Raw genomic sequence first — 14,885 nt, forward strand, 5'->3', positions numbered from 1 at the left:
ATGAGACCTGAATCATTCCTGTGAGCTTATGAGACTTTGACTCCCTGCTCCTGATGGGTTTGCAGCAACATGTTCTAGTGTCTTCATGGTGTTGAATTAATGGACATTAATACCCAAGAGGCTATTAGGTACTTCACCATAGTCACAGGGAGAAAGTTACTATAAAATTCAACAGAATCATCTCAATAGCAAGGGCTCAGTGTTAAAATTTTTTGTTTTCTGGTTAAAAAGAATGGAAGAAAGAACGGGCTGTCACACCAGCTAATGTGGTGTCTGTAGACCTTTAATGGGTTGTTTGTTGGAGAATATACTCAGTGTTGGAAACTGAAAAATATATCCAAGGTCCCAAGAGAAAATTTGGTATTTTTCTATAATGTTGCTTTAAGCTTATAATAACAATAAAAATAGGAAGCAGCAGTAAAATCAAAGAGATGAAGGATAAATTTTTTTGTGTTAAACTGTTAAGCAACACTTTGAAGAAAACATTTGGAACCGAAGTTACTGTATGTAATCTGTTAGTGGCGCATCTAAGCTGAACTGCAGAGACGCCCACACAGGGAGATCCAGTGAGCGTCACGTCTGGATGCGGGTGTGAGGCTATGTCCAGTGTACCGTACTGATCACAAAACCGTGCTATTCTACTCTCACTCAGAGCCTCCGAAGATTCGCATCCCAAGGCACCTGAAGCAAACCTATATCCGCAGAGTTGGAGAAGCTGTCAACCTGGTTATACCTTTCCAGGTAATAATTCAGGGGTCGCTCATTTTCTGTGTCCATGCTGGGGCATTTAAGAAGAGGGAGAGGCTGTAGTATTGATGTTCATCATGAGTCAGGGTTTCCTCCCAGGGAGAGAGGAAAACATGGGAAGAGATTTGGGGAGTGATCCTCTCCTGCTGTAAAAGAGAAATCTCTAAAACTGTCATAGATCTCCTTTCTTCATGAATGAGAGCTGAAGCTCTGGGACTACGGTGGGGCAGGGGGAACATTGAGGACATACCAAAACAGGAAATTCTTGAAGTTTCTTTCTGCTCCTATACATCTGCAAGACTAACCTTCCTTTGAAGGGGAGTTCTCAGTGTAACAGTCAGGAAAACAACATGTGCTTACTTCCCACAGTTACCCCAAACCGAAGTAAATTCCAAAAAAGGGAGAGCTAAAATTTGATGTCTCCTTGTCACTGACTGAAATGCGTGACCATTGATAAACCATTGGTCCAGTAAAGAATTTGTTGTTTATAAGATTAACCAGGCTTTGCCTGCAGTAATCAGTTTTGGTCTCATACACACACATACACATAGGGACAGACAAACAGACACACACACACACTGCACCACCACACCCTTACTCATTTGACTCCTTTTTTGCCTCGAAACAACACTGTTTAATGGCACTTCTGCAATGGTAGAAATGCCCTACATATGTGCTGTCCACTGAGGTAACCACCAGCCAAGCATAGCTGTTGAACACTTGAAATGTGCAACTAGGAACTAGTGTGAATTTAAAATTTCCCTTAGTTATGACTAACTTTAGTTTAAATAATGACATGTAGCTATAATATCAGACAGCATAGCCTTAGAGGTAGAGTTTAGGTCCCTGTACACATTCGAACACATACACAAACACACATACTCACAGGCACGCATGCACATGAATTCGTTCAGACTCAGAGCCCCCATGGAAACCAAACTATCGGGCCAGTCAATTCAGGCCATCCTCGTTGAACTCAAGGCCCACGCCGTAGAAGAGGCAGTTATCTTCTATAAACACAGTGCATGAAATCTGAATGAAAGCCAGGGAGGATGCGAATGTAAACAGGAGAGGGAGAAGGAGATGACTCCTCCCACAGCCTCAAATAAAACCAGGAGTTGAGACAAGGCAGGCACTCGGGACCGACCCCAGCCCTGGACGGGGGGGGGGGGGGGGGGGGGGGGGGGGGGCCGGTGAGTCATTTCTATCACTAGGACTCATCCTGGTTCCCAGATCGTGGGGGTCTGTGCATTTCATTTCTGTCTCTGGGTCTGAGAGAGGGAAGAGCATGAGAACAGGGACCTCATAGGTAGGCATCCCAGGGACTGCTTACCTGCCAAGAAGGGGGTGACAAGACTGTGCCATATTTGTGTATCTGTGTAACCTCTAGAGTTCTCAGAAATATTTTCTCATTCAATTCCGAAAAGAACACTTTGTGAGGCAGGAAGGGCAGATTTCCTTATCCCCACTTGAGAAGGGAAGAAGCTGATGGTCAGAGAAGTTAAGTGACTTGCCCAAGGTCACACAGCAAGTAAATGGTAGTGCCAAGAGCAGACTCCATATCCCCTAACACTGAATCCAGTGCTTTTTTTACTCCATATGTTATCAGAGAACTCATTTTTCCCCCAGTAGCTAATAGCAACTTGTACATTCAAGGAAATAAGACCTAGAACTGCTTTTTTGGATGTTAACAATATTGTTCTCTATTTCCCATGGGCAAGTCTGAGCACCCCCAGCCATTCTCTAAGCTCTGTGGGCAGGGGTTTGATGTTGTGGCTCACATTCTTTATCATAACCCATCGACAAGCCATATTAGGAGCCTGGAGAAAGGCTGTGCCGTACCTGACTGCATTAGTGTGTGGTTCCCATCTGCGGAGTGAGTCTGGGTGCTCAGGAATCCCAGGAGTTCCTTTGTAATACAAACGGAAACTCGGGTCCAAGAGTGACATTAGAACTTCTCAAAGCCTACTCTTAAAGAATAGTTTCAGCAGCTAGAAAAAAAAAAAAACAGAGAGAGTTATAGACAAGTCTGAAATGAGCATCAAAGTGGAATAATAGTCATTAACATTTAAATGATATTAATAAAACACTTATGTAGTATGCAGAAGCTTTCTAAGGATGTCGGTCTTTATAGCTACCCTGTGAGGCAGGCACTATCCCTGTTCCCATTTTACAAATGGGGAAACTGAAGTACAGAGACTTAAAGTATAACGACTTGCCCAAAGTCACACAACTCTTCAGTGGTGGAGTCAGGATCCAAATATAGATTCCAGCTCCCCAGAGCCCATGCTCTTAACCATTCTGCTGCATTGTGCAGGCTTTGGAGCTAAGGACACCCAGCTGTAAAACCTGATTCTAGCCCTTGGTTAGCTGCAAGGCCTTGGACAAGTCATTTAACTCCTTATCCAGAAAATGAGGATGACAATACTATTTGGATGTGAGGATTACGGGAAATAATGAACTTCGTGTGCCTAACAAAGTGCCTTGTACACAGAACGCAGTCAAGGCAGCGAGTATTAGTACTGTTGCTGCTCTAGCTGCCCGCCACCAGGCTGTTTGCCCGCCTTGCCTTGACTAGGGTAAGCCGCTGTCATTTATTTTATTAATAGTGAGAAAAAAATCTTGAGACGGTCTGATTTCCCTCCTCCTCTACTTTTTCTCTCTTTCTTTTTAGGGAAAACCAAGACCAGAATTAACTTGGAAGAAGGATGGTGCAGAAATTGATAAGAATCAAATCAACATACGCAACTCGGAGACTGACACAATCATATTCATCCGAAAAGCAGAGAGGAGCCACTCGGGGAAATACGACCTGCAAGTCAAAGTGGAGAAATTCGTGGAAAGTGCGTCGATCGACATCCAGATCGTCGGTAGGTTTGGGGGAAGGAATTAGAACGTTCTGTCAAAGCAGTTTGGGGGCTAATTGTCCTTGTCATTAAGGCTTAAAGTAAAAATTTGTGTTTGGCTGGCTCGACATAAAATTCTTTTTTAAGGATTTTTAAACAACAGATAAATTAGTAAGATTTGTTTGCATTTCAGAATAGTTTTTCACTGAGTAAAAGGAGTAGTGATGGGAGACTTGGCACATCTTCGTTAGAGAAAATTAACGGACTTTTTAGTGAAAACCATCTGTGTTGCTTTACAACCCAGTCCTCTCTTACTCTGTTTCTCAACTTCTCAAGGATAAATCTATTCCTGTGTTGAATTCCTGCATAGAAAACATTGTAGATTCTAGACATAGTTTAACATATGTCTGCTACACTTAAAATTTGCTATTAATAAAATTTTAATGGCGAATGAAGAAATTTTTATAAATGGAAGGAAGGTGTGCCAAACAAAGTTTAACAGTCAAACACTGAATTGGCCGATCCTGCAGGGCTAGTTGGATACTTACCTGTCTAGGTAGTAAGTAAGGTTAGTTCTTACTTCTGTCCAGTTAGGGGCATAGAGGGGCAACCTCTTATGGATGGACCTCTCTCACTTGAACTGTTCTATAATTTTTGCACTATCAAGAATAAATTTAAGAGCAGAGCTAAGAGAAGCCTTGTTTCCAGCCATTTTTTTCCTATTATATTTCAGCAAATTTGCTGAAACTAGAGGTTTTCTCACCCAAAGAGCAACTTCCTGTGACCATCCTTCCTTTGGGGGAAAGTTCACACCCTTCAAACTAAGCTCTATTTTCCTACTGGCTAAACCTTGATTTGACCTGGCTCTGTGCTAATAGGAGCCCATGGAAGCCTCTAGAAGAGCGCTGCCTTCCGAAACACAAAGAAGGACATTCCATTTTTCTACTTTACCCTGTAGTTATTTTACCTGCTAGTTGTAAGTGCCTGGTATATCCCTTGTACACTGAGAGTGTTCAATAAATAATAATATTATTATTCTAATTATTTTATGAGTTCCAAATGTATGTGTCTGCCATGATTATGAGAATCGACCAAAGCCATTTACTGTTAGGGAGCAAGTATCTGAAGTCAATGTGAACTTTGAAGACCAAGTTGACCTGGGGTGCAGCTGGGAGGTCGGACTGTAGGACAGGTTGGTGAAAACAGGGGAGAGAAAACCTTGGTTATAGAAACTTCTTGTTGGTAATAGTGGACAAGAAGGGAGGAATATCCCTGTGGTTCCACCAACCGAGTCCATGAAGACTGCTTGTTAAATTATATTTAAAAGAGAGGGAAGTCTTACCCGAAAGCACACCACAGTTTGTCCTTTTCAGTCTCACATTTTGTATCTCCTATAAAAATAATTACAATTGCATTTTAATATAATACCTGAAAAATATGTTGGGGCCAGAAAGGCTGATGCTTGCACTGAGAAAGTTAATAGATGTGAAATTATCTAGAAAAATTAAGAAACACTATGGAAATATATAGCATAAGGTAGGGCAAAAGTAGGTTTACAGTTGTGACTGTGTGAAAGTTTATTATTCTATTTATATAATAAATAATAAAAATAGAATAAACTATATAATAGTTTTTATATAAACTATTTATATAATAAGCTAGTATATAAATAGTTTATTCTATTATTTTCCATACAAATAACTGTAAACATACTTTTGTCCCACCCTGTGTAATTATTGTACTTTTTTACACTTCTGTGCATGATTTGATTTTTGAGGGGGGCGGGACTTCCCAATCAACACTTAGTTTTCTTGACTCTTTGGCCTTCCTGAATGTTACTGAAATTTACTGGAAGGTGAGAGGTCACAGAAAGTAAACTGAGGAAAGATTTTATTTCCTCATTAGTGCACTTCACTTACATAAAATGGAAACACTCGATACATACAAATAAACCTTGGAGGGAGAGTTGAAAGAGTGATAAAAACATGTTTTCCTCATGCCCCTTAAAGGTGCCTTTTGGGTGCAACAGAGAAACCCACTCACAGGCTGGGGACTCAATGCCTTTCACCAAAGGTTAGAGCTGCTCAGCCCAGGTGGGCTCTAAATTTCAAGTCCAGCATCAGCTTGCATTTCCAAGTAGGCAGCGTAGCCATGCGATCAATGCCAGTAGGCTGCCCATGGAGGCGTGGTTAATAAGGTTGAGATTTCAATTTTCTTTTCAAAATATTTTTTCCCCATAAAGGTGAAAGTCAAGGGTTTCCAGATATACTTAGCTGGAGTGCATTCCATTTCTCTGACGTTTAAGAATGGTGAAAGAAATGTGGGTGCAAATGCCGGAGGGAAGGGACATTTTAAAATACCCTCCTACAGCAATGTGAAGGCTTGGGGGGAAAGTGACCCCCCAGTTATGCCAAGAATTTGTCCTGTAGACCGTCCGGGTCCGCCCCAACTTGTGAAGATTGAGGATGTCTGGGGAGAGAATGTTGCCCTCTCGTGGACACCACCAAAGGATGATGGCAATGCGGCCATTACAGGGTACACGATCCAGAAGGCTGACAAGAAGAGCATGGTAAGGCCTGGCTTTCTCTGGTGCAGCAGGAGCACAATCACACTGCATAGAAGCAAAGGAGGAAGTGTGAGGTCGTCTCTCGTGAGGAACCCAGGGGGGCTGTGGAGAAGTGAGGTGACCTAGTGGAAAGGGTAAGGCCTTTGGAGCCACAGCGAGTCTGATCTGAACCCCAGCTTTGCCATTTAAGGCCACATATACATGAACAGTCACTTAACCTCTTTGACCCCTCCCTTCCTCATCTATAGTATAGGTTCACAAATACTTACTTTGCTTGGTTATCACAAAGCTGAAAAATATATAAAGCACCTTACACAATGATCAATGGAATTTAATAAATTCATTTGTTCAACAAATATTTACTCACTCTGTATTCTTATTCAGATTTACACCCATTTCTCCTTGTAAAATAAATGTTCAACTGCATGAACAAAAGGACACTAGTTAAGAAAGAGAGATTCTAAGGGGAACAGCATGTGCAAAGGTCCTGAGGAGGGAAGGAGCTCAGGATGTTGAAGAAGCAACCCAGTTAGAGTAGGAATTATTATTACCCATATTTTATAGATGAGGAAACTGAGGCTCAGAAAGTATAAATGACTTGCTCAAGGTCACCAGATTTTAAATGTTAAAGTATTGATCTTCCTGAATCAGAATCCAGCCACTACACTCTACTACTGCCCTGCCTATAAGTGAATGAAGACATAAATGAATGTTTGGACACACAATGACATAGAGCCATTTTTCACTCTCGTAAAAAGAGTAAGACATCTTACTGAACGATACTGATAAGAAGTCTTTAGACATTTACACCAGTGAATAGCAGTAAGAATGCAGATTATGAAGTTTCATTGGGTTACTAAAACGAGGGAGGAAGGTTGGTAAGGGCAGTAATTAATTTACACTTGAGTATGTTGTTATTACTCTCAATATAAAAATTATTGCTATTTTTCTTTTGGTGAGTGAAACATTCCTGTTATTTATTCTAATCATCAGTTGGAATAGTTGTGTATTTTTAGATGATTTTCCTCAAATTTTTTTCTTTCAGGAATGGTTTACTGTCATTGAGCATTATCACCGAACCAATGCCACCATTACTGAACTGGTCATAGGAAATGAATATTACTTCCGGGTCTTTGCTGAAAACATGTGTGGCCTCAGTGAGAATGCAACAATGACCAAAGAGAGCGCTGTGATTGCCAAGGATGGTGAGTTAGCAGCGGGCTGGTAAAAGGGGGTTTTGGACCCAATTCCAGTGCGTGGGGGTTTGGGGAGTTTCTCCCACACCACCAGGTAATTCTTAGACACCAGCTGGGTGTTCTACAATTCAAATCAATTCTGACATGGTTTACCCACGGATAGCATGAGAGCCCTTGGGCTGTGGGCTCAGTCTCATAAGAATGTGTCCACCTCCCACTTCAGATGCCAGCTGTAAGTCCAGGTTTGTCACCTGTGCTTCTGACCAACAGGCCATATACTTGAGGTTCCAGTGACCTCCTCCTCGGGTTTGATCAGTTTCCTAGAATAGCTCACAAAACTCGGAGAAACATTTTATCTACCGTATCACTGGTTTACTATAAAAGAGTATAAGTCAGAACCTCCCAGATGGAAGAGGGGCATAGGCCAAGCACGGGGAAGGAGCACTGAGTTCCCCTGCTCTCAGAGTTCCGCCACTGTCCTAAAATCTCCAGGTGTTCACCAGTCCAGAAGCTCTGCGATTTGTGGGTTTTTTTGGGGTTTTATGGGGGCTTCATTACATACCCAGGATTGATTAAATCTCCAGCCCCTCTCTCCTCCTTGGAGGCCTGGGGGAGGGACTAAAAGCTCCAACCCACTAATCACAAGGTTGGTTTTCTTGGTAAACAGTCCTTGGGTGGGGTCAAAAGCCACTTCATTAATATAACAAAAGACACGTTTATAGCTCTCCTTGCTTAAGAAATGTCAAGGGTTTTAGGAGCTCTGCACCAGAAATGGGGATGAAGGCCAAGTGTATATTTGTTATTATAAATCACAGTATAGTACTGGACATCTGGAAACCTTGGTTTTCAGTGACTAGAGGAGACTGAAAAAAAAAATGTGGTGAAGGGGAATAGGAAAATGATAAACATATTTTTTAACTATGGTAAAAATTCCCAAGTAAATAGTAATTTTAAAAGTCAAATTTTAGAGGAAAATTATATTATTATTGCATGTTTTTAAATGTACAAGCTGTAATTCATTCCTACTTCTGGGCTGTAAGTGTATTAAGTGGCTAAAATTGCAGGGATAGGAAAAAGTAGACATTGACTTCTTGAGCTTGGGTTACTTCTGTTCTTGGACTCCTTCAATGTAGCTGCACACGAGACCCATGGAATGGGTGGAGCTGAATTTCATGCCTATCATTGCATTTCCTCATGAACCCCTCCCCTTAAAGCTCTTCCTCATTGCTGTCCCATTAAAATGCACCGTTGACCAAAATACTCCAACACCAAATTCTTCTCAATCTTTGTTTCAGTTTCAGATGACCTCTCTGTCCCACGTGGGGCTGGCTGTCTATTTGTACCCTCCAGAATGAATGCCGTGTGGTATTCACTCATGTTTTTACATGCTTCTCTAAGTTCTGGGGAGTTTTAATGGTGAGCAAAGTATGCCAAGAATGACATGGTCTCAAGCCAATCTGTATACTTCTAATGCTTGTTTTTAAGGTAAAGTCTACAAAAATCCAGTGTATGAAGACTTCGACTTCACAGAGGCGCCCATGTATACTCAGCCTCTGGTCAACACCTACGCTATCGCTGGTTACAATGCCACTCTGAACTGCAGCGTGAGAGGGAACCCTAAGGTACCATGTTGTATTTTTTAAAGCCACATTAGTCAAATTTAAGAGTTAACCCCAAACCCTCTCCTTTGTATTTGCCACATGATACATGTAAGTAGTAATATAAACGGAGCCTCCAGCTGCTATTTGTGTCTTACTCTAGGATTGGGGGGTGGTGTTGGTGGACCACTAAGCACACTATTTAAATGTAGTAGTAAAAAAGGTCTATATTTCTTTAATAAATCGGGATACCTTCTAAGGAAAAAACACCTATTTTAAAAAGAACCGAGAGGTGAGGAGATGGAGGTAATATTGTTTCATCTGAAAAATTAGGTAGAAATATTGATTCATCAAGTTTTCTACAATAGACTAAAGCAAATGATGATACTATAATGCAAGGCAGAATTTAAAATGTGCTATATTGAGGGAAGGGAGAAATCACATCTGACAGAAGAGAGTTAGAAAGGTTTTAAGGTTTCGTGTTGTTCTTTGAAAAGAATATCTCTGATATCATAGAGATATTTATCTGTCCTCAGGGGGCACTGAGGGAAGGAGGCCTAGAATTTGAAAAACTGCAAACAGTGGTATTTTTCCCACATATTCCATGAACAGAAATAGGAAAGCCAGAGAGAAGCCAACCTGAGGATGGAGGAGGATGAATTCATGTTTAATTGGAAGTGATGTTGGTACATCCAAGTAGGAATGACCAGGAAGCAGACGGAGAAGAGGTTCACTGTTCACTGGAGCTTGGGACCAAGGCTAGGGCAGTGACTCTCAGTTTAGGAGTCCCCAGGCATGCGAGTGCTATATTCCACCCCTGGGAGCCAAAGCTCCGGAAAGGAATACCAGTGAGGAAAGAGGGTAGTGAGTGCAAAGCCGAGGACTGATGCCTGAGCCTCAGTGAATGCTTCCACTGGAAAGGCTGAAGGAAGAGAACAATGTGAAGAACAAAGAGAAGGGCCATCTCCAGGGTATGAGAAAGGCAAAATCATCTAAGAGGTAGAAGAGGGAGTGGGGAGCGTGCATTTACATAAGGAAGGAAAAGACAGTATGAAAGAGGAGTGGAAGGTCAGTGATGTCAGATATAGTTCAGGAGCCAAGGAGAATGGAGTCAACTCCCTGGGCAATTAATTGCATTATGACTGATCTTGAATTATCTGGTGGGAGAAGATCCATTAGCAGGGGATGATGAAAACAGATGCCAGAGGACAGATTAAATGGTGAGGGGGCATAAGCATCCCATAAACAATTAGAAAAGGGTGTCAGGAAAAGGAAGTGAAGAAAATTAGACGGTTATGACACCTCATGGGGGTTCTGTGAAAAAAGCCCTGCAATACATAGTCTCTTGGAAAAATGAACCTCAGGGACCCGTAGATCAAACTGAAATGCAACTGAATCCTTTTGGAAGACCGCCCAGAGCTGTCCTGGGGACAAATCTGGGTTGCTTCGTCAGAACTGCTCAGTGCTGTCTTGCCAGCCACTAAGTAGAGTTGAACTTGAGAGGAACAGTGCTAAAGTAGACGTGGATTCTTTTTAGATGTGTTCCTTTCTAAACCATGCTTTAAAACTCTGTCACTGGCTTTGATGGCCTACTAATGTGCTAACTACGGATACATTTTGACCGAATTTACTTCAATATTAATTCCAGCCTAAAATAACCTGGATGAAAAACAAAGTGGCTATTGTGGATGACCCAAGATACAGGATGTTCAGCAACCAAGGGGTGTGCACGCTGGAGATCCGCAAGCCCAGCCCTTACGATGGAGGCACGTACTGTTGCAAAGCAGTCAATGACCTTGGGACAGCTGAGGTCGAATGCAAACTGGAGGTGAAAGGTATGACATCCAAGATCTTGGGTATAGGATAAATAAAAGAAAATCATTTCATTATTGACCTTCCTACAAAATCCAAATTGTTTGCCAAAATGTTTTGGGATGGATAAGGAAGGGGAAGAGAATTTGGGGAAAGAAAATATTTTTATATCTTGCATTCAGTCTTGATTTATTTTTGAAGGTTATCTGAGTTTTTAAGTAGACTTATTTCTGTCTCTTGCAACTAAAGAAATATTGATTACAGTGGAATGCTGTGTGTGCTCAGCATGGTGAGAATAAATTAAGTCGAGAGTGTATGATTTTGGTGATGTAGTTCAACTACATAAATAGATGCAAAAACTTATCTAATGATAGGAATTTATACTATTTTTAATTAGTTTACTATTTTGTGAAACTTTCAATACTTATGGGTAAGTTTGCTAGTTTAGTGTACAATGTTACACATGTAGAATATAGCATCCACATATTTTAACCAGTTGCTTTTAAATCTCACTTGAGAATTTCCATTTACAGGTCTGCATTTCATTTTTACTAGTTTTCAAACAATGTAAATCAAGAAAACACATAAGGATTGATGTGGCCGAAAAGTTTCAGCATAACCTGTTTTAATTGATTTGCATATTAAATAGAATTTTTATACTAAAGTTTTATTCTTGACAATCAAAACCTACTTTGGGACACCATGAGATAATAGGTGACATGATTCTAATGTCTTGTCTCTCTTACTGTATTACATTGCCTTTCTGTGATAACCAAAGTCTTTTTGCTACCTCTTTGTAATGAAGACGTTATGACAGAAAGACAGATACGATATGATCTCACTCATATGTGGAATCTAATAAACAAACTGAACTAACAAGTAAAACAGAGACAGACTCAAAGATGGAGAGCAGGATGACAGCTAGTGGGGGAGGAGGTGAGGGGGTGGAGGGATTGAGCAAAAATGAAAAAGGGCTCATGGACATGGACAACAGTGCGGTGACTGCTGGGGGGAGGAGGGTATAAGGGGACTAAATGGTAATAGGAAAAAATACAATACATATTTAAAAAAATTAAAAAATGAAATTATGATCTAAAAGTCAAAAAGATAATCTTGTAAATATTTTTATTTAAAAAGTAAATGCTTGAGGTATTTGTATAAAAAAAGTTTTTTAGTCCTAAATTTAGTATAAAGAAACTTATTGAAAAATATTTCCTTTGTAACATTTAAAAAATAGTATTCTTTTTCTTATGATCTCTATCAGTTCTGAGGTAATATGGTATAGTAGATTCGTAATTGAGAGCAAAATTTTTTTGTTTTTTTCTCTCAAATGTAAAATATAATATTCTTAGGAAATTTCAAGCCTTACTCTTGAAATAGTGCTTACAAATTTAAATGTTACTTTTTAGTTTTAATTAGCTTTAAATGCAGATTATGGTCACAGTTGCAAATACATCTGGTTTCTAAAGTCCTAGCCTTATTGACCCCAAGGTATCATTGGTACTTATGTTTCAGCATCCAAAAAATCAAAAACCTAGTACAACTTCTGTGTGTTTTGAAAATAACTGAATGTTGCTAATGATATAAAATGATGACTTCATAAATGGTTCAACATTTGGGGTCCTCCAAAAAAGATAATGTCGTGCATATAGATGATATATTCTTTATAGTAATTGCATAGTGAATTATATGGTAATTGAATTAAATAATATGAATAATGTATTCTAGTACATAAGTTTATAGTAAGATATCAGTTGTAATGTATTATTGATAAAGCTTTTGGTCCTAAAAGTAAAGTCAAGATTATTTATCATCAGATTGTTATCTGATAATAGGTGACTTGAACCAAGTTAAGCTGTGAAAAATAAAGGTAAGAATGTCAATGGAGAACAAATAAATACTGGTACAAATATTCTAATTCTACAGTGATATATCAAGGAGTAATTACCCCTGGACAACCACTGTTCCTGGCGGGGCAGCAACAGGTTTTAAAAATTCATATCCCACTGGATATCTCTACTTTCTGTTCCATTCCTCTTACATGAAATCGCACTTTGCATGTAAAGCTTGACTTTCTTCATTTGCTTTTAATTATATTTTTTAGCAGCTCATGGCATACAGTGTTTATGCCATGAACAAGGAAGGCCAAATTATTCAAGGCTATTAAGTAATGTAGGAGCTAAGTTTTGTCAGAAAACTAAGTACCATAGAAATGGTCCCCACAAATAAAGCCAGAAAGCTACATTTGAAGATACCTCATTTTAGGGTAAGATTATCAAAACCTGGGAACCAGTGACATTTCTTTAATATTTTCACTTTTGATATGTATAGAGAGATGATCTTTCTTTAAGATGGTTTCCAGTGTAGCTTCCTGAGAGCACAGGGGGCAAATACAAGGCCCGCGGGCCAAATCCGGCCCTCCACCTTGTTTCTACCCGGTGACAGTGCCGAGATGTCGCTTAACTGTTAAGGAGTAGTTATATTTATACAGTCCTAACATTACACTTGGCCCTTTGAAGGCAACTGTGATGCTGATGTGGCCCTCGGTGAAAATGAGTTTGACACCCCTGCCTTAGATTCATGTTGAAATTCAGAACACTGAACGTTTTTAAATCGCTAAGTTATAGAGGAAGTGTTCCGAGTGTTTTTGATAGGGAGAGGGCATAAGTTAAAATAGATCCAATATTTAGAAACTTTTATATGTAAGATTTTCCAATGAAAGATTCACCAGTAGAATATATGTCACCCATCTATCTGTTGGACATTTTGGATATTTTCATGGGACCAAAGTTATTTCATATATGCACCAACTTAAAAGGAGGGGAAATCCTAGGTCCCGTTACTAAATGCAGTAAGTATTAAGTGAGTCCCATAGTACGTGCATGATTCTCCCCCGTTTGGTAGCGTGGATTAAGAAGTTCTTGGGGGCTGGATCAATGCCTGAGTTTACAATATTTCCTCTCCGAATTCCCAGAGGTAATACCAGCTTTCAAAAGATGAAAGAATTAGGGCTGTTCCTTAAAAGTTTTGTAGATTCTGTATAGTCACTTTCTAGCCTGTTTGTTTAAGCCTTTGGTTTATTTAGATTAGTCATATATAGTTATTTCAGGATACATATTATAGAATACACTAGTCTAATATATCTACTTGATAATTTTGCCTTTTAGAATTTCAACATATATATATGTACACTAATGCTTTGTCTATCATCAATGTTTTTCTTTTGTTGAAAAACACAATATATATATGTTGTAGGGTTGGTTTTTTTGTAAGCTAATGGTTTGGAAGCTCTTACCATAAATATTCACTGTACAATCAAATGGGCTTTGCCACCGATTTAGGCAAAGTGGTTGTGCGTATTAATAAATGTTTTACATATTAATGATCCTTTTGAAGTGACTGGATCCCTGCCCTTCATTCCATGCGCTTCTATGTTCCTACATCTTTGACATGACTAAGGATTAATGAAATCATCTCATCATAATCGCGACCATAATTTCATCCAACGAGTACTCGACTTTGGTTTTAGCACTTCATTAATGCTCACAACTTCTCTCTCTCTCTCTCTCTCTCTTTCCCTTAGTCGTAGCACAGTAAGGATTTTTGAATGTGTATTATCATCTAAGGTAAGCTTTCATATGGTTTTGGCATATGAAGCTTATGACTGTCATAAGCCATACAAAGCTTGTGGAGTATGGCATGATTTTCATTACGTAATCCAATGAAAATAGACTTTAAAAATATCTAACTTTGTAGTTTTTACTTGTATTTCAGTACCTTGACATTAACAGCTAGTACTTATTCAGCACAACAATCTCCTATTGCCATGAAGCCAGTTGTTGAATGCAGTAGAGCATGAATTAAAGCATTTAATGTAGGTGAAAATGCGTGATTCCCAAGCATCCTGACCTCTGTGCATCAAGGAATGGACATGTACATAAGTGGCATCATTTCTACCAATATGTGACTTGAAATCTTTTTTAAAAAGGAGAATGACTTTTCCAAATTTGCATTAAAGAAGTTTTAAGAATGCTCCAATGGCATGCTGCTTTTGTCTGGACGTGAATTTATTAGCAAGTAGTTAAGTACTTCTCTAAAGGCCCGTGAATTGTTACAGTTT

General features: G+C 39.6%; 1 protein-coding gene and 1 long non-coding RNA gene across 8 annotated transcripts in view; one reads left to right on the forward strand and one right to left on the reverse strand.

The window, feature by feature from the left end:
• Positions 1–14,885, forward strand: part of MYBPC1 (myosin binding protein C1) — a 77,667-nt gene that overhangs the window by 61,833 nt on the left and 949 nt on the right. For 2 of the 6 annotated variants that reach the window (XM_045186886.2, XM_045186889.2), the window contains 8 exons: positions 653–741; positions 3,422–3,617; positions 6,023–6,162; positions 7,205–7,364; positions 8,841–8,977; positions 10,602–10,788; positions 12,692–12,750; positions 14,349–14,391. In XM_045186886.2, the coding sequence (XP_045042821.1) occupies positions 653–741; positions 3,422–3,617; positions 6,023–6,162; positions 7,205–7,364; positions 8,841–8,977; positions 10,602–10,788; positions 12,692–12,750; positions 14,349–14,354 (974 nt within the window). In that variant the 3' untranslated portion in view covers positions 14,355–14,391. The remainder of the gene's footprint in view (positions 1–652; positions 742–3,421; positions 3,618–6,022; positions 6,163–7,204; positions 7,365–8,840; positions 8,978–10,601; positions 10,789–12,691; positions 12,751–14,348; positions 14,392–14,885) is intronic. The other 4 variants (XM_053921961.1, XM_071221089.1, XM_045186884.2 and 1 more) reach the window with 2 other exon arrangements.
• Positions 1–14,885, reverse strand: part of LOC123478576 (uncharacterized) — a 37,239-nt gene that overhangs the window by 15,907 nt on the left and 6,447 nt on the right. For both annotated transcript variants that reach the window (XR_006653821.2, XR_006653820.2), the window contains exons 2-4: positions 4,936–4,984; positions 3,492–3,559; positions 2,590–2,738 (exon numbers count right to left, since the gene is read on the reverse strand). This is a non-coding gene — a long non-coding RNA (uncharacterized lncRNA). The remainder of the gene's footprint in view (positions 1–2,589; positions 2,739–3,491; positions 3,560–4,935; positions 4,985–14,885) is intronic.

Source organism: Desmodus rotundus, chromosome 3, assembly GCF_022682495.2.
Source record: "Desmodus rotundus isolate HL8 chromosome 3, HLdesRot8A.1, whole genome shotgun sequence".
NCBI classification, from domain to species: Eukaryota; Metazoa; Chordata; class Mammalia; order Chiroptera; family Phyllostomidae; genus Desmodus; species Desmodus rotundus.